This window comes from Nansenia antarctica (genome assembly GCF_963989245.1).
Source record: "Nansenia antarctica genome assembly, chromosome: 1".
Lineage (NCBI taxonomy): Eukaryota > Metazoa > Chordata > Actinopteri > Argentiniformes > Microstomatidae > Nansenia > Nansenia antarctica.
In genome coordinates this window covers 18,372,020-18,395,178 of record NC_137674.1, presented here as the reverse complement: position 1 = coordinate 18,395,178, position 23,159 = coordinate 18,372,020, and the positions used below count along the sequence as shown (strand labels likewise).

Here is a 23,159-nt window from a genome sequence, read left to right as displayed (position 1 = left end):
CAAGTTCTCCCCATTTTTGGCGATTTGCAGAATTGCAGTCCTTTCGTTTTTTGGAGCTTCGTTTTTTCCCCCCCACTTGGACAAACCTGGACGACGGGTTTGTGTCTCCCGTCGCAGGTGATGGTTACTATGGACACCCCTCTTCTCGATGTCACCAGAAACACAACTTGCGACAGTCCCTTGGCTTCTGTACGTTACAACATGTTGATTTCGAACATTAATTATGAATGCACATTATGTCTTCTTAGTCGCTAAAGGCATGCTGCATCAACCGCCTGAAGCGTTTGCATAAGTCTATTATTAATCGTAGAAGATATTGCGTAATCCATTTCTTCGGGAGGAGAAGGAGCCAGCTGAAGGCAATGGCCGAGGTCTCGCTGCTGCCAGTGATCACGTGCTACGTTTCGGTCAAACACTTGTCACCTGTGCATACTATAGGCATTTAGTTTTATTTATTAATGTCTGGATCTAAACATTTTTCAACCTCACCATCTTCTCGGCACATGTGTTCTGAGTATTTCATGTTTACAACTGTTCACCATCTGGTTCTACTAGAGAACCACCATGTGCGTGTGACAGTACCCACCACAGATCTAGATCATTGGTACCCACAGTAGTACACTTTGTGGAGCTATGTAGACAAACAGATTACTTACTATTATTATTATCTGTTCAGGCATCTGTGGCACAACCTTCTGAATACATAACCTGCAATGTAGCGCGTAGTATTTGATAGAGAGAGAGAAAGAACAAATGTGCTCATTGAAAAAACAAATTACCATTATGTATCACTTAATTACACGCAATTGGGCCAGTTGAATTATGACTCAAAACTACCAGGTCACGTACAGGGTGTCTTCAGTGTTAGCTACGGAATAATGCCAGCTTGTTGTTACTTATGAGAAGATATTGAAATACTTTAAAAGGTCCATAAAGTTTATTTCCATTGTATATTTCTGTACAATAACCCTATAAATACTAGTTCACATATAAAACCAAAAGGGTGAGTTTACCTTGCATCCCAACAAAAAACTTTTTCAGAAGAACAAAGAATAAAATCACAATACAACGATTGGATGAAAGAAAAGCTGGTTAGGTGGAACAATATTCATAAGTAAATGCACTATTACATCTCATATGACATTTCAACTGCAATTCTGGTACTATGTTAAGAAAACAAAGTTACAGACAAGTGATTGAAGGAGCTGCATTGTTTAAAACGAGTGGGAACACTTGAGTCACCTCGTTTCATACATACATTACATACACATCATAAATCCTCCAGAGCACACACTAGAAGGTTCCACACAGTCACACAGCGGGGTCTCACCCCTCCAATCACACATTTAGAGTTTTAAAACATTTACTGATGTTATCAACTCGTGTAACAAAACCAAAACGAGGTGAGAAGGTATCTAGTTGGAGATTAATTTCACAGTCAAAGTGCCTGCGTGAATTCATGAGAATTTGAAAAGATTTACAGCAATAAAACTTCATCTCACTCCACCATTATGCATTTTGATTTGGTACAATAGAAACAACCGGATGAAATTCCCCATGGAGACCATAATAAACATTTGAGAAATTATGACGCGTTTGCTGAGACTATTTTTTGCTGTGTCGTGAGGAGGCCTAATGTCAAATCCAATCAACATGGTTGCTTTGATCTTCACTTCCGTCTCCGTTAGCTACCCACCACTACCATGGAATTCAGGTAGGGGATCATCCTCGATGTTGAGCACACCATCACTGTGACTGCAGGATCACACCAAGGGTTTTCACTGTGGCATTCACAGCTGCCGTCACCACAACAGGCAAATCTCTGGCCACCCTCTGAATGGGTGGCATGTTGGGCCCTTCCAAAGTGTCCAGGATACCTTGACACAGAAACAGAAACACTTAATACAACAAACCTACCGTACTCAGAAACGCTTAAACAGAACTGATCATATTATCAGTAATTAACAAATGACCACTTCCTTTCTTTCACTTTCTAAGAAAATGCCTGGTTCATAACAGACTATATAGGTATAAAGATACCTCAGAAGGTATTTGAATAGAAGCAATTCAATTGTATTTAAAATGGGACAAGCAAGATAAAACAACGTTCAGCAAAACACAATTCGCTTTGTCCGTTACAAAGAAAAAGACTAACGGACACATTTTATATCTTTGTTTATCTGGTTTTGTTATTTTAAAGAAGTCTATTATCTCACTATAAATGCAAAATGGGTTACCTTCGACAATCTTATGGTAAGCAAAGTGCAGATAGAGCAGAAACAGCATGTGCAGAGCAGCGAGGGTCCCACAGAGGATGAGGCGCGGTGTCTGGCCCACGGTACGAGAGATCAGAGCAGCCACCTGGGAAGAGAGCGACCGTTAAAATGGCTTCCAAAACACCGGCACAAAACAGCTACTTTATTTTTTTTGGTTTAGGAAGAGGTTTAAGAACTACCTTGTTGTTTTCTAACACAACCTATGATAGATCTCCCAACATCTGATAGATTATTGTTCAGGTAACAGGGGAAGCGTACACTTAATGACACTGCATAATCAAAGGAAGTCTGTGTTTGTCACGGGACTGTTGGGAATTCTTTCTTACCATCCGCAATGTGGAGAGTCCACCTATCACCAGCCACAGGATGTAGAACAGAGAGTGAAAGTGGACGTTGTAGGTGACGAAGAGGACCACGCAGTGCCCAAAAAGACCATAACCCTGATGGAGCACAAAGTAGTACAGATGAGACTGGAGCATTTAATACTGTATTCATCACATAGGGATTACCCAGGGAGCCTATTGGGGAGGAGAGGGGGGGACGTTCACTCACCAGTAGAGACAGCATCTGGAGCATGGTAATCTGGGCATTGCACAGGTAAGCCAGGAAATAGATAAAGGAGGACACTCCCATCCAGTAACCAAAGCATGTCCCTATGGCTGTTCCCATCAGAGTACCCTCTCTCTGTCACAAGGAAGAAAATGCATTGGTCAAGGTATCATATATTAATAATGCAGGATTTATGAACAAGTCTCAGATGCATGATCTGACGTCTTACTGTCATGATATGGAAATGTGTGATAGTCCTCCCCCATCTACTGGCAAAATTAAATTCAGAAGCTTCCATCCACCCGTATTATACATTAAAGTGAGTAAGAGATGAGTTGTCTTACAATGACTGTTCCAGAGGTCTTCATTCCATGCAGGAGGATGGCCACCAGAGTGAACACCAGCATCATGGGGCCGTAAAGCTCTCCCGCAATCTTCTGAAGTTCAAAAGAAGAGAACCTCACACTTAAATATCATATCGTGACGTTTGAATTATATGGTTCTATCTCCATTTTTGGTCAAAATTTAGTTTTTTACATAATCTGATCCATTAGGTGTTTATTAATGCCTGTGTGGTGTTATTTTTAAGATGTTGAAATGTTTTAGTTAGTAATTAATAAAATACAAAGGTTCCATCTCACAAAACATAATGGAATGTAAAAACGTTGACGCTCAATATCTCTGAACTACCCGAAACGGAGATAGAACCATATAATTCTAAGCTCACAATATGTTTCAAGAGTAGTTCCCGATGGCTGCATTTTCAAATGTACGTTTTTTAAAAATCTAACTACAGTCTACTTTCCAACTCCAACTTGGTATAAAAAAAAACGTGAAAAGAAAAGATGCCACTCACCTGTGGAAAGTTGATCATGCGGATTGGTATCATTGATTCAATCAACCTTTTGGGGGTAAGAAAGGTCTATGTCATTGATATTGTCATTCACTTTAGATGCATACCTATACAGGTCACAAGTTCGGATAAGATGAACACATCATAATAGGACAACTCACCTGTTCCTAACTTGAATCGGCTCTACGTCAAAGTATGGCCGTAGAATATCTATGTTGGCATATAGGTTGAAGGCCTTGGAAGCCTGCCTTTTTCCTGCTTGCCACACCTGAAAGAATATGGAAACAACAGGTGTAAATCACATAATGATACAATGATAGTGCATAGTCAAAATGCCCACAACCCATTTAGGTACATAGGACTGAAATCTCCATCACGTTTCCACGTTTTTTGAATTCGTGTCTACAGGCCTCACTGGATCTTTTCTGCTACTGGGGAGAGACTAAATTGACCTTTCTATTTATTCTTCCAATGTGCTAAATAAATGTTTGGTCATTGTCGCAGAGACATTGCTTGTCACGCATGTTACGCCCTCAAGCTCACCTCATCTGCAACTTGTCTCCCCAGCTGGCCCTTGATGCCTTTCATGCCCAGGAACTCGCCATCCTCTCCCGTCTCTTCTTCAGTCGCTGCTGCCTCTGCAGACACCTCCTCTTCCTCTTTCATGCGCTGGTGCATCTCCCCCATGTCCTCAAAGCTGGAGCCGGACGTGTCATCCATGTTCTCCATGTCAATCACTGCAGAGCCACTGGTCTGGTGAGAGGAAACAGTAGAAACAGTATATAGCTTACCGGTATATCTGTACACCAGTACAATACTGTACATTCATGTCACATTGTTTCACAGACAATGTTTTCTTTGACACTGTCAGGTCGGCAACAAAGAAATATACACATTATCAGCAGCACAGAGGATATAATAAAGGATCTCTATGATCACTATAGTATTAGTATAGCAACATATAAGTGATGTTATCATGTTTTGCATGGTTGAATTGTAGCTAAGATAGCAACCCTACGATGACAACACTAGCTGCCTCTCCATGTGATGACCAAGAGATTATTGCCAGCTAATATAGTAGGATAGCGACTATGTCTGTGTATTTCAGACAGCCACCTAGATGTTTCTAGCTAGCTGGAGAGCTAACTACCTGGATGATGTTGTCGTCAAAGCCGCCCCATGGTTCCGCGTTCGTGTTTCTGTTTCCCTCAGACGCAGACATGTTTCAGAGTGGGTGGAAGTGTTCTTACTCCCTTTAAAAAGAAACAGCACTTTGAAGAATCTCGCATACAACCAACTAATGATTGTCAATCATAGCAACACACATAGCACACATTAAAGACAAGTGTTGGGTCTCTACACTGTCCCATAAATCTCTGTGTTGTCTGAGCTCTAACAGTGGAACTCCGCCCATCTACTTCCGGTGAATGTAAACGTGTGTAATGAGATTTCTTCAAAATAAGGTATATGGCGCCAGTAAAAGGTCATCAATATTTGCTAAGACATCACTTTAGACTCAACCTCACTTGATCCATATTATAGAAGTGTTCCCGAGAAGACTGGTACCAAAGTATAATAGGTAATAGAATAGAATAGAATATAAAATATAATAGGTTTGTGTAAAATTGCATGTAAATTGTTGCATGTAAACATCAAAGTGCCTTTTTCGAAATAGTATATACCTTTTTTGGGCTAATAATAATCGATATTTCAGCAAAAATTATATATTTATTTATATATTATATATATAAAAAATAGATAACTAAAATATTCACATCATTTTCCATTCATCTCTAAACTCGCGCTTTTATTTTGAAGTCGCGGAGCGACTGTATGAAGTCGCGGAGCTCAGACAACACAGATGTTCCGATCGTGACGTAGACTCCAATAGTTAAACTCCGCCCATCTATTTCCGGTGGCTGTAAATGTATGTTGTTTTATTTAACCTTACACGGGAAAAATACACCGAGACCAATGCCTCTTTTGCAATGTGTACCCTGTCCACAATATAAATACAATTTCAAAACAACACATATACTGCCACTGCTTTTATATCAGTACTCCACCACCACATACACATTTGCATCAACACTCAAATGAAAAATACCCAGTCAACCCTCAAGTCAGTCAACTAAGTCAATCCTCAAGTTCGACTAAGGTCCTTCTGGAATCCTTCTGGAATCATTGGGAACCAATATTATGATAGAGAGATATACGTCTAGATATCTATGGGGTGACAGCTTGTTGTCACTAGGTGGCAGCCATGCGTCCTCTTTGAATTCTCCTCGAAAGTTGTGACGTCGGCGACGCGGGGGAAAAATGGTGACGTAAATACGTTGACGTTCTCCCACGGCTGGTTCCCTGCTGACATTGAAGGTGTAAAGATTTACAGGCTCGTTATTTTTCTCAAAGTGTACCGTACATTGTATTAAGAGAAAACCATAAAGTTGATGTATTCGAAGTCAAGAGCGCATGTCAAAGGGGCAGCAGGGTAAGTTCGCTTGGTGCCACTGCGGCAGCTGCATGCCTACGCGTTAGTTTCGCCTTGTTGGAGCTATGTCGCTAACCATTCTAACCATGGCCAGTTAGCCAAAACAAACGTGGCTAACGACTAATAGCACATTCAACCATGAAACAGTGAGTTATTGTATGTTGTTTAGCTAGCTACATTATGTGTTTATATCTACATGTCTTGTTGTTCTCAATCGGTTTAATGTCACGTGTTGCAAGCTAGTTTAGTTTAGCTTACTATTATAGTTATAGTTAGTATAATAGTAACTGACTATTCTAGTTACTCAGCCTAGGCTACGGAGCTGCCCACCGTGTATGGAGATAACACGAGATGTGGTTAGATAGAACTGTTGTCTACTGTTGTCACCCTGTACCTGAGGAAACTGGTCATGAAGATCGCCAGCTAGCTAAATACACATGGATTCATCTTATAGCACGTTTCTGTCATTGTGGGCGGAAGAAATCGGACTGACTCGCGTTTCGTGAGCTTAGAATGATAAGGTTCTATCTCCGTTTAGGGTAGTTCAGAGATATTGAGCGTCAACGTTTTTACATTCCATTATGTTTTGTGAGATGGAACCTTTGTATTTTATGAATTACTAACTCAAAAAATGTCAACATTTTAAAAACACAGGCATTAATAAACACCTAATGGATCAGATTATGTAAAAATAAAAATAAAATAAAAACTAAATTTTGACAAAAATGGAGATAGAACCTTATAATTCTAACGTCACGGTTTGTTAGTGTGTCTCTAAACCCCTTGGAAGGCCCCTGGCTTCTCCCTGCTCTAGTGTGTCTGTGGACGTGCAGATCGCTAAACCAATGATGGTTGACGGCGTGACGGAAACACCGGCATGTGATGACGTAGCGATCAGCCGGGGTTCGTGCCTCCATAAAGAAAGCAGAAGCAATAAAACCAGTCAGTGTCTTTTGTTTACCGGGATTAGAGGAACACAGACAACACCGTGGAGGAGATTATTAAACCCACAGCCATCTCGTGTCATAGGATATACGCTAACATGAGGTATGACCTTGGAGTTGGTGGTTTGCTTTACGGACAACATTCAATCAATACGCCATTTGTAAACTTACGGCAACTCTGGTGTTACTGCAGATTGTCTTGTTGAAACTAAGACCGATCGTTATCAGAAACCTGTATTTACATAGCCTAGATGTATTGATCCATCCACCCTGTTATTTATGAAGGAGGGTTATGCGGAGATGTCATTTGCAGTGTGCATACACGTTTAGCTGGCCCTCGCAACAAAGCAGCTGATCCTTTGGTAGGTTAGTTGCCAGTTGAGGATAACCGTTATATAATGCATACATACTATGATCTCGCTTATTCCAAGTTCTGTATGCAGTGGTTAGGTTGAAGTTGGTGTCCCGAGGTCAAATGGCACCTAGCATGACTTCTCTGCAGGCATAGCTTTTGTATATACTTCGATCACTTGGTTATAGGAGAATAGACATTTCAGAAATGACTGCATAGCTGGATCCCTGGGAGAGAGTGGTCGTTGTTTACCAGATCCATGCTACTTGTGCAAAAAACTAATTTGCATGAAAACACCAGAAGGGAAGTGAGACGATATTGTCTCACCCCACCAATTCTGAGAGGAGTTGACAAGAGGTGTTGACAATGTGTTTATCTGTAAATGTTTTTACTTGACTAGCTTGCACTGGCTTTGAATAGACACTCCTTTGGCTCCTTATGTTGAAAGACTTGGTATGTGGTTTGGACTTGTATTGTGCAAAACTAAGACCTAACGGCCAGTCCACTGTACATTGCCCAATCGATAATAACATAATGAAGGGCAGGCTTTAATGTGCACACTCATGCAAATAATTACAGTATGTAATTACAGTAATTCTGTTTTTAAGTACTGTTTCTTCCTGTGGACTACGATCTGTCTAGCTGTGCTAGGCATGGTGATGGTGTTAATCTGTGTATGCAACCTTGTTGCATTTAAGGAGTTTGAGAAGTGTTTTCCCCTGAAATAAAGTTATTTTTGAGGTGTAAAAGAAATTGAACAAAAAAGATAGAAGGCAAGAAAGGGGAAGCTGGTGTGGTCGTTTCTCACCGCAAAACATTTCCACACACCGTGTTCAGGCTGTTCAGCATTTTATTTCAAATTAATCTATCGAGCATCCTCTTTCTCACAATATTCACAATTCACAATATTAGAAACCATTGATTGATTGATTGACCCAAGGTGGATTAATCTCTTTCATTGATGTGGGAGGAAAAAAGATGAAACTATGCTTGATAATTATTGATTTATTTTAAAATAGTGAAAAAAGAAATGACACTAATTGAGTAACAAAACGGTCTTTCTCTGTGCAGGATGTCACCTGTGGAGGAGCGAGAGAAGGCCACCCTCAGGCAGTGCATGCAGGCCCGCTCTCAGCTGGAGGAGGCCATTGGCGGGGTGATGCAGGCGGAGGCCCAGCTCAAGGACAATTCCAGAGAGGTGAGAGATCAAGGGCCCCCTTTGTTTGTACCCCAACACAGCTCCCCACCTAGGGATGACCCGGTTGTAGTGGTTAGGCATGAAACCCCAGCTGGATCAATGTCTGTGTGCCGCTGCTGGATCAGGAACCACCCAGTCAGACCACAGTGGTTTTCAGGGATTTAGGACTAAGCACTCTGGTTAGTTACCACAGGCCTAGGGAGCAACAGTGAGATTAGGGTGTGTGTGTGTGTGTATTTTAAGACGTTAAAGACTCAACCTAGATTGTGTTTATTGCTTCAGATCTTCTGGATTCACCCAAATGTCTCTGTTGTTCAGGTGAAGGCTCAGCTGCACACGTGCATCAGCAGACACCTGGAGTCGATGCGCTCGCGTGAGGTCTGGCTGCTGGAGCAGATCGACCTGGTGGAGCAGCTGAAAGGAGAGACTCTGCAGTCACAGCTACAGCAGCTTCACTGGGTGTGTGTCCTGCTGTGTCCTGCGTCTTGTCTACATAGTCCCATCTGAGCCTCACACTGCAGTGACTCTCCTCGTGTTACCACCGGACACAGCTGCTGATTATTTTTTGTCGTTGTCTCTCCTGCCCACAGCTCCGGGGCCAGTTTGACATCCTCGTTCATCAGCTGGAGAATTCCAACAGCCACAACCTGGCCAACCAGCTCACTAGCTGCATGGAGAAGTAAGTGTGAATAAAAGGCCTCTTGGATTTAATGTTTGTTTGGGAGTTTGATGATTGCGCACACCTTGTTGACAGTCGATGATATTTGGCAGAAGTTGTGGCTCTCAAGACGTCATTGCAGTCTCTCTTTAATACTTCTGTAATTCTCGGTTAAACACAGTCACAGGTTAGAACTTGAATGTTGAGAAGGCGACGTAAAGAACGGTGGAGAGTGTTTTGAAGTGTTAGCCTCACGGCTCTGTCTGTGGCTTCGTTCGTAAACTCTCTATAAGAGAGCAGGAGCGCACACTGGGTTCAATGTCATAGGGACCGTAGAAAATGTCTCCGGCAAGCTGATGCAGAAGTGTTATGTTATGTTACATTTATTTATAATGCGCCCCCCATCCAACTTTTACATCGGCCCGGGGCGCAGCCCGGGTAAAGGAACAGATAAAGACAAGGACAAGGAACACAGAAAGCAAACAGACACCGACGACTTAAACGTACATCTCAAGGGATACAATTGACAACAAATAGGGAGTAGACTTAGGGAACATCATTGACGAAGAGGTGGGATTTTAACTTGGCTCTAAAGGAGTCCAGAGTGGGGGCAAACTTGATGGCAGAAGAACGCGTTCCACAGGGTCGGTGCTATCACCGCAAAGCAGGGTTCGACAGTGCGACTGTTTTGGTCGCATTTGCGAGTGAATATATTTCTGTGCGACTTGGAATACATTCAATCGCACCAGTGCGACAAAAAAAAAAAAAAAAAAAAAATGAACTAATGTCATTTAATCTTATGTTCGTTAATAAGATCACAGCGCATCTAAACCAATGCAATCCTTTTAAAACAGAAGAAAAAAAAACAGACACGTGACCCGCAAGCACAACAAGCGCGCATTTACATTTGAAAATCCTGTCAGAAAAAGACCGCTGTTAAAATGAATCCGATTACGGCATACTTTAGCAAGGCTAATGTTAGCACCGTTCCAGACAGAGAGGAGGTAGAGGGGGGTAGTGGAGTCAACATTACAGCTGGAGACGAGAGTGATGAAGAAAACAGAGACGGGGAAAGCGAGGAGGAGAGCGCCCGGTCAGAAAGTGTGTCAGGGGAGGGGGAAGGTCATTATCCACGCGGTGATAATGGCGGTGCCACTGCCAACGCGAAGTCTGGTCTGACAAAAGTGACAAAGGTCTACAGGTACAGTGCCGAGTGGCAAACATCTTTCCCGTGGCTGTTGCTGAAGGAAGGGAAGATGTATTGCAAGTGGTGTGTCGCCCACATGAAGTTAGCTGGAAAGACCGCGTTTGTGTCAGGAGATGCACAGCTGAAACGCGACACAGTGAAAAAACATGGTCTGTCTCGCAAACATGTAAAATGCAGGGAAGCTTTCATGTCAGCTCAGAACAAGCCCCTTGAGAAAGCTGTTGAATATTCTTACTTCCGCTTTACATTGTGTGAGTCTCCATTTTTATTACGGCCAAGAGCCGGTTATGATAATTGTGATATGTTATGATAATGATAATTTGTTGTCGTCATACGAAAATTGCGCAATTTTCATTGTGCTACTGAAATTCTTGGTGTGCTACTAAATTTTTTGAAATGGTAGCACAGTGCTACCTGGGGAAAAGGTAAGCGTCAAACCCTGCCGCAAAGGCACGGTCACCCTTCCTCTTGAGGTTGGTGCGTGGGACCCTCAGGCTGAGTTGGGCATCGGACCTGAGCCTGGGCCTTGAGGTGGAAGACTGGTCCAGGAGGTCCTTGATGTAGGGCTGGGCGAGACTGTTGAGAGCTTTAAAGACAAAGGTGCAGATTTTGAACTTCACTCTCTTCTTCACTGGGAGCCAATTTAGTTATTACACGTTTGGACTATTGTAACAGTCTCCTTCCTGGTCCGAAGAAAGCTATTGGCCAGCTGCAATTAGTCCAAAATGCAGCAGCGAGAGTTTTAACCAAAACAAGCAGACAAGCTCATATAACTCCTATTTTAGAAATTCTAGACTGGCTTCCTGTTAAGTTCAGAATAGATTTCAAGATCCTTCTGCTTGTTTATAAAGCTCTCACTGGCATAGCACCAGAATATTTGAAAGACCTTTTGCTAGCATATCAGCCCAATAGAGCTCATGTCTTCTGACGCTGGTTTTCTCTGTGTACCACATGTACAAAAGAAGAGATTTGGTGAGGCTGCATTCTCAATTTTACCCAAATTGTGGAATGCACTGCCAGTTTACATTAGGGATGCAACCTCAGCAAATATGTTCAAATCAAGACTAAAAACCCATCTTTTTAATATTGCCTTTAAATGACAAAATAATTAAATTAAGATTATAAAACCCATCGTTTTAATATTGCCTTTAAATTACAAAATCATTAAATTAAAATGATTGAGCACTTTGAGCTGCAACGTTTGCAGGAAAAGCGCTATACAAATAAAGTTATTATTATTATTATTATTTGATTATCTGAGTGCTGGTCAGATGTCCAGAGCGTATTTCTGAACGCACCATGTGTTCTAGGATGTCTTCACTGAACCTGACGCCAGAGGAAACCCCTGAGATGAGCTTCCAGGCTGACACGCGCTCCCTGCGCAAGGCCATCACCTCCTTTGGGAACATTGCCACCCAGGTACGTGACCTCCTGTTACACAGACGCCCCTCTCCCAAGACTGGATTTAGTCCAGTGGCAGACGTTTGGACTTAGCTGTGGATTTACCCACTGAGCCTCTTTACTGTCACAATGCCAAGACTCTCTATCTGCTCTTAGCAGGGTTCTGTACTTGGTTATTAGTAGCATGGAGGCAAAGCACTGTACCAGTGTCTCAGTGGCAGTCACACACAGTCAACTGATATGTTTTGTATAGGTCTGTTAAACGGTATTACATGGTGTGTTTTGTAAGATTAAAATGTGTAACTAAGCCTGACTACGAGAACTAGAATACGCCTGTAGTGTTGGGCTAGCACCTGTCTATACAACAGTAGGGGTGTAACGGATCACGGATAATCCGTGATCCGTTCGGATCGCCCTCCACGGTTCGGAACGCATGTGTACCGCGGATCAATAGCAAAATCGTTTTTTTTTTTTTTTTTTTTTTTTTTCCCCCTAACACCAGGGGAGCCACCCCTCCTAAATTTCGTTGTTTGGTACCTGTACTGTAGCAATGACAATAAAGACCATTCATTCATTCAAATGTAACCGGTAGAAAAACAATCATGTGCGCTTTATTCTCACTCTCTGCATGTGTACTGAGTTGACAACAACATTCATTCACTCATCTCTGTCCCAATTATATCACGTCATATCACCCGCTAAGCAGCCTGGGTGATTGTGTAAACACACAAAAAAAGTACTCTGTTACTTTGCAGCAGTGATGTTATATATATATATATGTTGTTATATATATATATGTTGTTATATATAGATGTTATATATATATGTGATATATATATATATATCAGTTTTGACATCTTGAATGTTGTTTTTTTGTTTCACACATTAAAAGTGGTGTTTTTACAGAATTCAAGGAAAATGTTGTTTTTATTAAAAAAAATATATGTTTTGTGTTGATCCGAAAAATTATCCGATCCGTGACTCAAAATCCGTGACACGATCCGATCCGTGAGTTAGGTGATCCGTTACACCCCTATACAACAGCATTATCAACCTGATTTGACTGATTCGATCTCGTTTTTATTCAAATTATTGAATTCCTCAAAACCAAGAGATGTCTATCAGGACATGACATTATTTTTGAGGTGGGGGAAACCTTACAGCTTTACATAATCTAGTGTGGTCGACTGGTTATTCTGCCCATCTAGCTGACAGGGACGGCACGCCTTGTACCTCAGTCTTGTGTGTAACAGCCCCTTACAGTGTTGCCACGGCAACACGTCCTACGTGTCCCGTCACTATGGATGGAACGTTCCTAACGTCCTTCTCTCCTCCCCAGCCCATGGAGGACAACACCGCTCCAGCCTCCACTGGCAGCACCCGGGCCGGGCCACGCCAGACCTGTCCACTGGCAGCCAAGAAACAGGTCTGTTACCGTGGTGACGTCACATACTCAGGGTTCCCACGGGTCCTTGAAACCCTTAAAAAAGGGTCTTAAATGTTTTTGAAAATAGACATGGGTCATTGAAAGTGCTTGAATTCCCCCCTCTCTCTCTATAAAAAAATAAATAATATATATATATATTAAAACATTTTTTACTTAGCTCGTCAACTAGTAAATAAGTCTCTGTATTGCTTCACTTTACACATATTTCACAATATATTGTTTTGCTGTGCTGTGGTAGAGAAGGCAAGAGACCATCTAGTGTTCACACATTCAAGCCTCTCTTTTTAATTGTTGTCTGAGCGGATAGTTCCTATTACATCAATTCTCATCTAGATCTGTCTCAAACTATGCTGTGTTGGGTCCTTGAATTTCAGGGAATTGAGTCTTGAAAGTCCTTGAAAGGTGCTTGAATTTGATGTTTCAGAAGGTGTGGCAACCCCGTGAAATACAACAAAGTAAAACGCTTGCTTGTTTCTGCAGAGGCTGGAGTCTGAATGGGGAGCACCTCTCGCCGACTGGCTGCTTGGAAGTCGCCCGGTGACCGGTGCTCCGGTTGGATACCAGTCGAGCAAGAACCCACAGGATTGGTTGATCACCCCCAGGGATATTCAGGTGAGGCCAGGTGACGTCAACGTTGTTGTGGATGTTTCACTACTACACCTAGAAACGTAGGGTGTAATCCTAACTTGAGGTCCGCGCGCATAACCACAACCTTTGTTATGCAACTTTGTCGCGAGGATTCAACTTCAGTGAGCGAATCTCGAGTTACAATTCCAACCCATAACGAGCATTTCCAAGCTTCCCATGTTAAACCTGTAACTTGAAGTTGTAGTATACAGGCGTTATTACAGACTGAAGCGGCTACCTATAATTTGAGTGTGGAGTAACGGGTTTCTTCTTGTTGTGCTACCCAGTCGACCCGCCCGCTGATCCCCTTCGACTTCCACAAGGCCTGGGGCCAGCTGAAGGACCTGGAGACGTGGCTGCTGCAGGCTGAGAAGACGCCCGTCAGAGAGAGGGCCAACAGCAACTCCAGCTGCAGCAGCGGCTCCACCTTCTCCATCGAGAAGATCGACGAGTCTGAATTAATCGTGGCTCTGGAAGAAGAGGAGGAGGAAATGGAGGGTCAAGAGGAAAGCGCCGAGGTGGAGGAGGAGCTGAGCGACTGGCTCATCACCCCGGCGACCGCCGCTGCCCCCGCCACGGAGACCCCAGAGAGCTGCCAGGCCTCTGACACCGACAGGTGGAAGCCGGTCTTCAAGCCTTTCCAGGAGGGCTTCACGTCCAGCGAGTGGTTGCTCAAATCGGACTGCGGCTCGTGCTGCGCCACCCGCACCAAGCCGGTGGAGATCGAGAACCTGGGCAAACTCTTCTGCCTGAAGTCCCCCCCGACCTCCGCAGCCACCACCCCCGCCAGCACCCCCGCAGCCACCACCCCCGCCAGCACACCCCATACCCCGAGCCCCGTGGAGGTCTGGCTGCAGCAGGCCATCCCGGTCCAGCAGGTGTGCAAAGCCAACGAGCCCTGCGCCACCTTCTCCCAGTGCGTGTGCGAGGAGAACTGCTGTAAGGAAGCCCTCGGATCCTGGCTCCTCAAGAAGGAGGGCCGGGACAAGAACGGGGTCCCCGTCGACAAGAACAGCCCCGGCAAGCTGACCGGCTTCCACCAGAATGAGCAGCAGCAAAAGGTCCAGGCCATCCTGGAGGCATGGCTCCAACCCGGCAAGTCCACGGCCTCCACACCTTCCCCGACGCTGGCCTCGCTCTCCGCCTGGATGCTCCCGCCCGCCGCCCAGGGAGAGGAGAAGGCGAGCCGGGAGGAGCACAGCTCCCTGTTCAGAGGCCCCAAGTCGGAGAACCCTTTCGACGGGCCGCTCCAGCCAGACCGCTGGGTCGCCCCGGAGAAGACTCTGAGTAGCACCACCGCCACACCGAGCCAGGAGGTGGCCCAGGAGAAACCCAGCACAGAAGCAGAGGAGGACAAGTGGCTTCTACGCAAGAGGGTCCAAGCTCAGGTAAGAACACAGTTCCCGAAAACGATGGCCCAAACTCAATCCGGGGGGGGGGGCGGGGGTAGCGTTCTTAGTTCCGTAATCTCTGGCTAACTGCTAAATCAATCAGTAGGTAAATAATGACCGCTTCTAATAACTAGGGTGTGATCTTACTGACGCTGCTGCGTTTATGTTCCTCTGTCTGGCTTCAGGAGAGACATGCCCTGCCCACAGTATGTGATCTATTTTCCTGTATGAAACTGGGCGGAGACAAAGACAAGTGGCTACACAGGGCTCCTATACAGGTATGAACCTCCCTCCTCACCCGTACCTCTGAAAGGGGATTCTCATTGTGGTCCAGTTTGTTAATTCTGTGTTCCTGTATCAACCAGATTGACCTGATTTCCTCCTCTCCCCTCTCTATTCCAGATGTGAACATTTTATCCACTAGCTCCACTTTTTTTCTGGATTACTTTTTTTTGAGCCACTTTAAATGCTGATCCTCGCACACAATTACAATGAATCGCCTTTTTCGCCAATGCTCTTGTGGGACTGCCGCTGCCTTGGTCTTTGTTCTTTGTGTCGGTAGTTCTTAGAGGCCCACGGCCCGGGTTCCTAGTAGTGACGAGGGTTCGCGGTGCTGACAGTCTGAGCGATCTGAGCATTTTTACTGTGCAAATGATGGAATTCTATTTTGCCTTCTAATTTGCCTTCTATACTCGCAGTGTCGTATGAATTCTCCAAATGTTCCTGTCAGACGATTCCTTTGGGTTGGGGGGGGGGGGCGGAAGAGGGAGGGGGGTTTGGTTGACAGAAAGAAAAAATATATTTATTTTTTAGAAATGCTTGTTTTTGTAGAATGTGGTGGAGTTTTCACATCACTATTGGTGACGGATCCTTGTAGTGGTCCCCACAGAATTCCATCCGTCTGTATGACAATGCCAATTGATCATGTTGTTGTCTGTTTTTGTTTCTCCTACTCAATTAAGAGTAGTAACCAAACCAATAGTAGCTAAATGTAAGCTTTCTGTTCACACATTTATTTTTGTTTCCTCAATGCATATCTTTATGTCTGTTTTAGTGGAATATTAGTTTGGCTTTAAGCACCAGTATAACTTTCCCTGAAACAGCTTCAAAGAGGTAACTCTAATGATGAACAGACATTTTAATTTTCCAATCAGCGTCTTTGAGCCTCGGAAAAGCGCTATATCAATTTAATGAATTATTATTGTTATTATTATTAATACTACCTTGATGTAGGCACGAACAAAACTCAAAAAAGAGTTTCATGTGCCTGAAGTTTGCTTCATTATATTTAGTGGATACTTTGTTAAAGTCTGTATTCACCGACTGCTTTTTGCAAGTGCAAACCTGTGTTTCAGTCCAGGTTTGTCTTTGTTTGTGGGCTTGTCTCCTACATACCAGTGAAATTAAAACAATCTGAAGACATTGTGTCTGTCGTATGTATGGCACATATTGACACTATATTGATATAGCTTTGTTGTGGTGTCAACCCACCCTCTGACCTGTAACAGCTTACCTGTTCTTAATGACATAACTGAAGGTAACATCAACTGTCTAATAATTATAATTATATTACATACCACATTCTTATTATTGATAACCACTGGTATTTCTGTATAATACCTCTGTAGATGTCTTCCCCATAGAGGATAGAGCAAAGATGCTTCTCCATTTGTACATTCACAGAGGTTTAAGAGGAGAAGAGAGGAAGGACATTATCAATGGTGCTTGATTGAGTATCTAGGGGGCCTGTGCAAATGCTTATACTAACAAAGTAGACCTATCCATATGATTATTTTTCTGCTTTGATACATGTACCATATTTAACTTAATAAAACAACAACTAAATCTTGAGTCATTGAGTTTTACTTCCTCTTTTCATCAACCAAGTCTTGAGTTTGAACTTTGTTTATTGCACAGATCATGTTGCAAGCATTGGCAGTTGGACTCTGAAATGCAAAGTACAGCATTATCAGTCGCTGATGGCATGCAAAGAAATAGTGCTGCTGTTGCAATCAAGTTGTATAACTTAAGTAGATTATTACAGTATGTTCTTCCATTTCTTGAAACGGTATTCTAACTTTTCAAAACAGTTAACACTAACAATTACATTTAGAATACAAGTCACAAAAATCTTGTGTCAATCATTTGTCATCTAATTAAAAACTATTCCACCATTCATCCCTTAATGACAATCGTATATGACACATATATATATATAGGGGTACATAGTATATGACACTTATATATCTATAGGGGTATATAGTATATGACACTTATATATCTATAGTGGTATATAGTATATGACACGTATACATACATTCATACATACAGTGGGGCAAAAAAGTATTTAGTCAGCCACCAATTGTGCAGGTTCTCCCATTTAAAAAGATGAGAGGCCTGTAATTTTCATCATAGGTGTACACTTCAACTATGAGAGACAGAATGGGGGGAAAGAATCCAGGAAATCACATTGTCAGATTTTTTAATGAATTAATTGGTAAATTCCTCTGTAAAATAAGTATTTGGTCAACTACAAACAAGCAAGATTTCTGGCTCTCACAGACCTGTAACTTCTTCTTTAAGAGGCTCCTCTGTCCTCCACTTGTTACCTGTATTAATGGCACCTGTTTGAACTCGTTATCAGTATAAAAGACACCTGTCCACAACCTCAAACAGTCACACTCCAAACTCCACTATGGCCAAGACCAAAGAGCTGACACCAGAAACAAAATTGTAGACCTGCACCAGGCTGGGAAGACTGAATCTGCAATAGGTAAGCAGCTTGGTGTGAAGAAATCAACTGTGGGAGCAATTATTAGAAAATGGAAGACATACAAGACCACTGATAATCTCCCTCGATCTGGGGCTCCACGCAAGATCTCACCCCGTGGGGTCAAAATGATCACAAGGTGAGCAAAAATCTCAGAACCACACGGGGGGACCTAGTGAATGACCTGCAGAGAGCTGGGACCAAAGTAACAAAGGCTACCATCAGTAACACACTACGCCGCCAGGGACTCAAATCCTGCAGTGCCAGACGTGTCCCCCTGCTTAAGCCAGTACATGTCCAGGCCCGTCTGAAGTTTGCTAGAGAGCATTTGGATGATCCAGAAGAGGATTGGGAGAATGTCATATGGTCAGATGAAACCAAAATAGAACTTTTTGGTAAAAACTCAACTCGTCGTGTTTGGAGGAGAAAGAATGCTGAGTTGCATCCAAAGAACACCATACCTACTGTGAAGCATGGGGGTGGACACATCATGCTTTGGGGCTGTTTTTCTGCAAAGGGACCAGGACGACTGATCCGTGTAAAGGAAAGAATGAATGGGGCCATGTATCGTGATATTTTGAGTGAAAACCTCCTTCCATCAGCAAGGGCATTGAAGATGAAACGTGGCTGGGTCTTTCAGCATGACAATGATCCCAAACACACCGCCCGGGCAACGAAGGAGTGGCTTCGTAAGAAGCATTTCAAGGTGCTGGAGTGGCCTAGCCAGTCTCCAGATCTCAACCCCATAGAACATCTTTGGAGGGAGTTGAGCCCAGCGACAGCCCCAAAACATCACTGCTCTAGAGGTGATCAGCATGGAGGAATGGGCCAAAATACCAGCAACAGTGTGTGAAAACCTTGTGAAGGCTTACAGAAAACGTTTGACCTCTGTCATTGCCAACAAAGGGTATATAACAAAGTATTGAGATGAACTTTTGTTATTGACCAAATACTTATCTTCCACCATAATTTGCAGATACATTCTTTAAAAATCAATCAATTTTCTGGATTTTTTTTCTCATTTTGTCTCATAGTTGAAGTGTACCTATGATGAAAATTACAGGCCTCTCATCTCTTTAAGTGGGAGAACTTGCACAATTGGTGGCTGACTAAATACTTTTTTGCCCCACTGTACATACATTCATACAAACATTCATACATAGTATGTATACTATGTTCTTATTTATTTCTTTATTTTTCACTTCATTAACTTTTTCCTTAGTATGATAATACGATATAGTATAGTGTGATATTATTATCATAGGGGGAAAAAAGAATAAAGTGAAAAAAGTAAAGAAAAGGTAAAAATGTAAAAAAGAACATAGTATTCTATACTATACTTACTGTATTAAGTACAGTGTTATTACTGCATTATTACTGTTATTCCTGCATTATAACTGAATTATTACTGTGTTATTCCTGCATTATTATAGTATTACTACATTATTATTGTGTCATCACTACATTATTACTGTGTTAATATTGTGGTATAACAGTTTAATACTGCATCAATTACAGTATTATAGTGCTATTAATGCATTCATTACTACTACAGAAATATAGTGTTATTAGTACATTATCACTACATCATTATAGTGTTATTAATGCATTAATACATTATCACTACATCATTATAGTGTTATTAATGCATTCATAGTCAGACTACAGTCAGACTACACAACACCAGTCTCTACACAACACCAGTCTCTACACAACACCAGTCAGACTACACAACACCAGTCTCTACACAACACCAGTCTCTACACAACACCAGTCTCTACACAACACCAGTCAGACTACACAACACCAGTCAAACTACACAACACCAGTCTCTACACAACACCAGTCAGACTACACAACACCAGTCTCTACACAACACCAGTCTCTACACAACACCAGTCTCTACACAACACCAGTCAAACTACACAACACCAGTCTCTACACAACACCAGTCTCTAACCATAACCATTACAATATATTCAAGAAATGTATTCCATATTCATTCATGTACAGTTGACAAACAACACATCAAACCCTGCCCGTCTCCAGGGCAACCTGCCCTCCCTCTCTGCCCTCTGATGAAACAATAAGACACAGGCTGCTTTGTTTCCTCCTGCATGTGACAACCTCAATGACCCATGGCCTAAACAACACCTGTCACTGAGGCACTACAGTGCTGAGCTAACATTTCTGGAATTGAGTGTAGGGAAACCGACAAGGAAAAAACAAGTAATGCTGCCAATGCTAACAATACACACGGACCTCTGAGACCCTTATGCGTATCTTATGAAATGGACGTGGCTGAATTCAATTGACACTGACCATTGAAACAGCTATACAAATATTCTATTGTTTCAATTATGACAATAATCAGAGCGCTCATATTTTATAACTCAGTCATTTCCTCTTTCTTGGGTAATATGTTAGCATTTGAATTGTAGTGTATGTGACATTATATCACAAGATGGCTTGGTAAGACATTTCATTTTTAGATAAGAAAACTAGACAATTGAAAACACCAACTGATATTGATTTGAATCTCAATTGATTTGCGCTGTACAAGTGCGTTCTTTTGGAATCATACAGCACACAAGTGGACATTCACATGCAAAGCAGTGGAATTACATATTTATTATGTTGATATCCATAAGAAGCATCTACATCTCTTACTTCAGAAATACACCTTTCAACTTTTAGACAGTAACATTCAAGCGTGTCAACAGTGATTTACTGAAGACGTTTGCAAACTCTCCTCTGTAATCCAGACAAAGCAACAAAACAACAACAATAGATCACTGTTATACAGAGGAATCACTATTCTGAATGACATCATTTGATAAGACAATGAGTTATTAACAATGCACCCTTCTCCTCGAAGCAGCAAAGTACAATTCAAACACAGCGTTGAGCACTGATGTGCGTTTCAGCATAAATGAACCCTTGACAACCCCCCCATATCTTGGGTCTCTGGTTGTGTTTTTAGTGCAATCCTAGGGGGCCTCTCAGGCCTTCTCAGGTGTTTACTTATGGCGCGGTACGGCTCGGCACGGCACGCATTTGTATCCTACCCGTACCGTACTTTCAGAAACGCTTCTCCATTATACACAACAGACCTGGAGTGACCCGGGACTGTAGGAGGAGTTACGTGTCATAAGAGCACTTCACTTTAATAAGTGCCGATATACAGCTCAACGGGGGGAAATGCAATTAGAATTATGTCAAAATGCAGCACTATCATGCACAGATCAGCCTTAAAACATGTAACGTTACGTGCCTGTTACTTGCCGCTTTCAGTTCTAGATGAAAGCACAGGTGGGTATACTTGCTGGGCATTGCTGCCTGTCGCATCTCCGACGGTGCCAGTGGGCTGACTGCAGGGTCGTCAGCCGGGAGCCACCCTTCACTGATGTTTCGCTCCTTTAATCCCGGAACATCTCAAGGTGGTGGAGCAGTGACAGGGACGTCTCCCTGCCACTCCCTGCAGCCAGCCCTAGGATCCTTCTTTCCCCCCCGCCTTGTCCTTTCTTCTGAGCCAGAGCCAGAAGCTCCCTTGTTCAGCCTCCTCCGCCAGGTCTTTGAGCGCCTTTCTTAGCTTGGATCCTGTGATCCCCAGCGACCTCAGGAGCCGCTGTGTAGATGTTCCTGTATAGCCTCTGCACCCAACTTCCACAGGATAGGTGACTGCCCTCCACCCTGCTTGCGAGCACGCAGCTGCCAAGTCTGTGTACTTTTCCTTCTTTCTCTCGAAGGCAGCCTCCATCCCCTCTTCCCATGGAACGGTCAGCTCCGCCATGATGACTGTCCTCAGGGAGGTTGATGTGATCTCGTGTGGGAACTTCAGCTGTCGATCGAGGTCAGCTCTCATGTTCCACTCTCCTCCAGGAGACAGGAGGGACCACTGCTTCGTGCTGCTGCCCTGACTTTCTCCCCCTTGCCGGACAAACTGGATCCGCTGCTGTGATGTGACTGGGCTGCTCTTGTTTGATTCCAGTCTGCGTGCTTCCAGAATTTCCGCTAGTTTGCGCAGCACCCGGTCGTGCCGCCATCTGTACCGACCCTGCGTCAGTGCCACCTTGCATCCAGAGAGGATGTGTCGCAAGTTTGGGTTGTTGGCGCTGCAGAGTTGGCAGGTCTCCTCTGTGCCGTACCAGAGGTGTAGGTTCCGGGAACTGGGAAGGGTGTCGTAGGTGGCCCTGATCGAGAAGCTCAGCCTTGCTTGGGGCAGCCTCCACATATCCTTCCATGTGATGGCTCTGTTGATCACAGCCTCCCACGTTGTCCACCTTCCTTGCTGTTGTTGGCCCACGGCTCTGATTTTGTAGCACTCCTCTTCGATCTTTACGACTTCGGAGATCACTAGATCTTTCCTTTCCTTCCTCGTTGCCTTGGACCACATCTTGGGTGCTGATCCCCATCCAAAACCAGTCCTGCCTGGCTGCAGCACCCAGACGATCTCCTGGTGTTTCAAGCGATTGATGGCCTGGTCAACTGCCTGCGTGGCATCCCACTTGCGTCCTGTGCGAACCTAGAACCTGTTGGACAAACGGGTTGGGTGAGTCTCTCAGCTCGAACACGAGTCTCACCTTCTCCTGTTTATAGCCCAGGCTGATGGATTTCAGTGGGGGCTTCAGTGTGGTTCTTCCAAACAGCGCTGTATTAGAGAGGCAGCGGGAAAGGCCCAGCCACTTGCGGATGTAGTTGTTGGCTTTTGAGTCCAACTTCAGCACTGTTGTTAAAGTGATGTCACACAACTTCAGGGGCCACATGAGACGTTACATGCTCACATCCAGTCATCCGCTCACTGCTCTCCATCAAAAATGGCACATCCATTGAATACTTTCAACAATTTGTCTATTTGGTATTGGTAACCCAATAAAGATACTTCTGGAAAAAAAAAGAATTTGGCACATCCATCAATAATATTACATAATAACAACTGCTCGGATTGGATTGCGGGTTGTTTTCGTTTAAATAAGTGCCTACAGCTATAGCGTC

The 23,159-nt window shown here is 43.4% G+C and overlaps 2 protein-coding genes across 4 annotated transcripts; one reads left to right on the top strand and one right to left on the bottom strand.

The window, feature by feature from the left end:
• Positions 1-959: 959 nt before the first annotated feature.
• yipf3 (Yip1 domain family, member 3) lies at positions 960-5,062 on the bottom strand. The gene is made up of 9 exons (XM_080544866.1): positions 4,829-5,062; positions 4,222-4,431; positions 3,840-3,946; positions 3,682-3,727; positions 3,170-3,262; positions 2,829-2,960; positions 2,603-2,716; positions 2,238-2,361; positions 960-1,877 (listed from the first exon to the last, which is right to left on the bottom strand). Exons 1-9 carry the CDS (start codon positions 4,898-4,900, stop codon positions 1,747-1,749), a joined length of 1,029 nt encoding a protein of 342 aa, XP_080400992.1. The 5' UTR covers positions 4,901-5,062; the 3' UTR covers positions 960-1,746.
• Positions 5,063-6,043: 981 nt separating this feature from the next.
• Positions 6,044-16,145, top strand: ncoa4 (nuclear receptor coactivator 4; the record flags this gene model as incomplete). 3 transcript variants are annotated; one of them, XM_080544797.1, is made up of 10 exons in its annotated part: positions 6,044-6,169; positions 8,537-8,663; positions 8,982-9,122; positions 9,254-9,342; positions 11,839-11,947; positions 13,269-13,355; positions 13,857-13,988; positions 14,291-15,391; positions 15,580-15,672; positions 15,797-16,145. In XM_080544797.1, exons 1-10 carry the CDS (start codon positions 6,129-6,131, stop codon positions 15,800-15,802), a joined length of 1,926 nt encoding a protein of 641 aa, XP_080400923.1. In that variant the 5' UTR covers positions 6,044-6,128. The 3 variants fall into 3 exon arrangements, with proteins under 3 accessions (XP_080400923.1, XP_080400924.1, XP_080400925.1); XM_080544799.1 differs by lacking the exon at positions 6,044-6,169 and adding an exon at positions 7,088-7,216; XM_080544798.1 differs by lacking the exon at positions 15,797-16,145 and having other exon boundaries at positions 15,580-15,678.
• Positions 16,146-23,159: the final 7,014 nt, after the last annotated feature.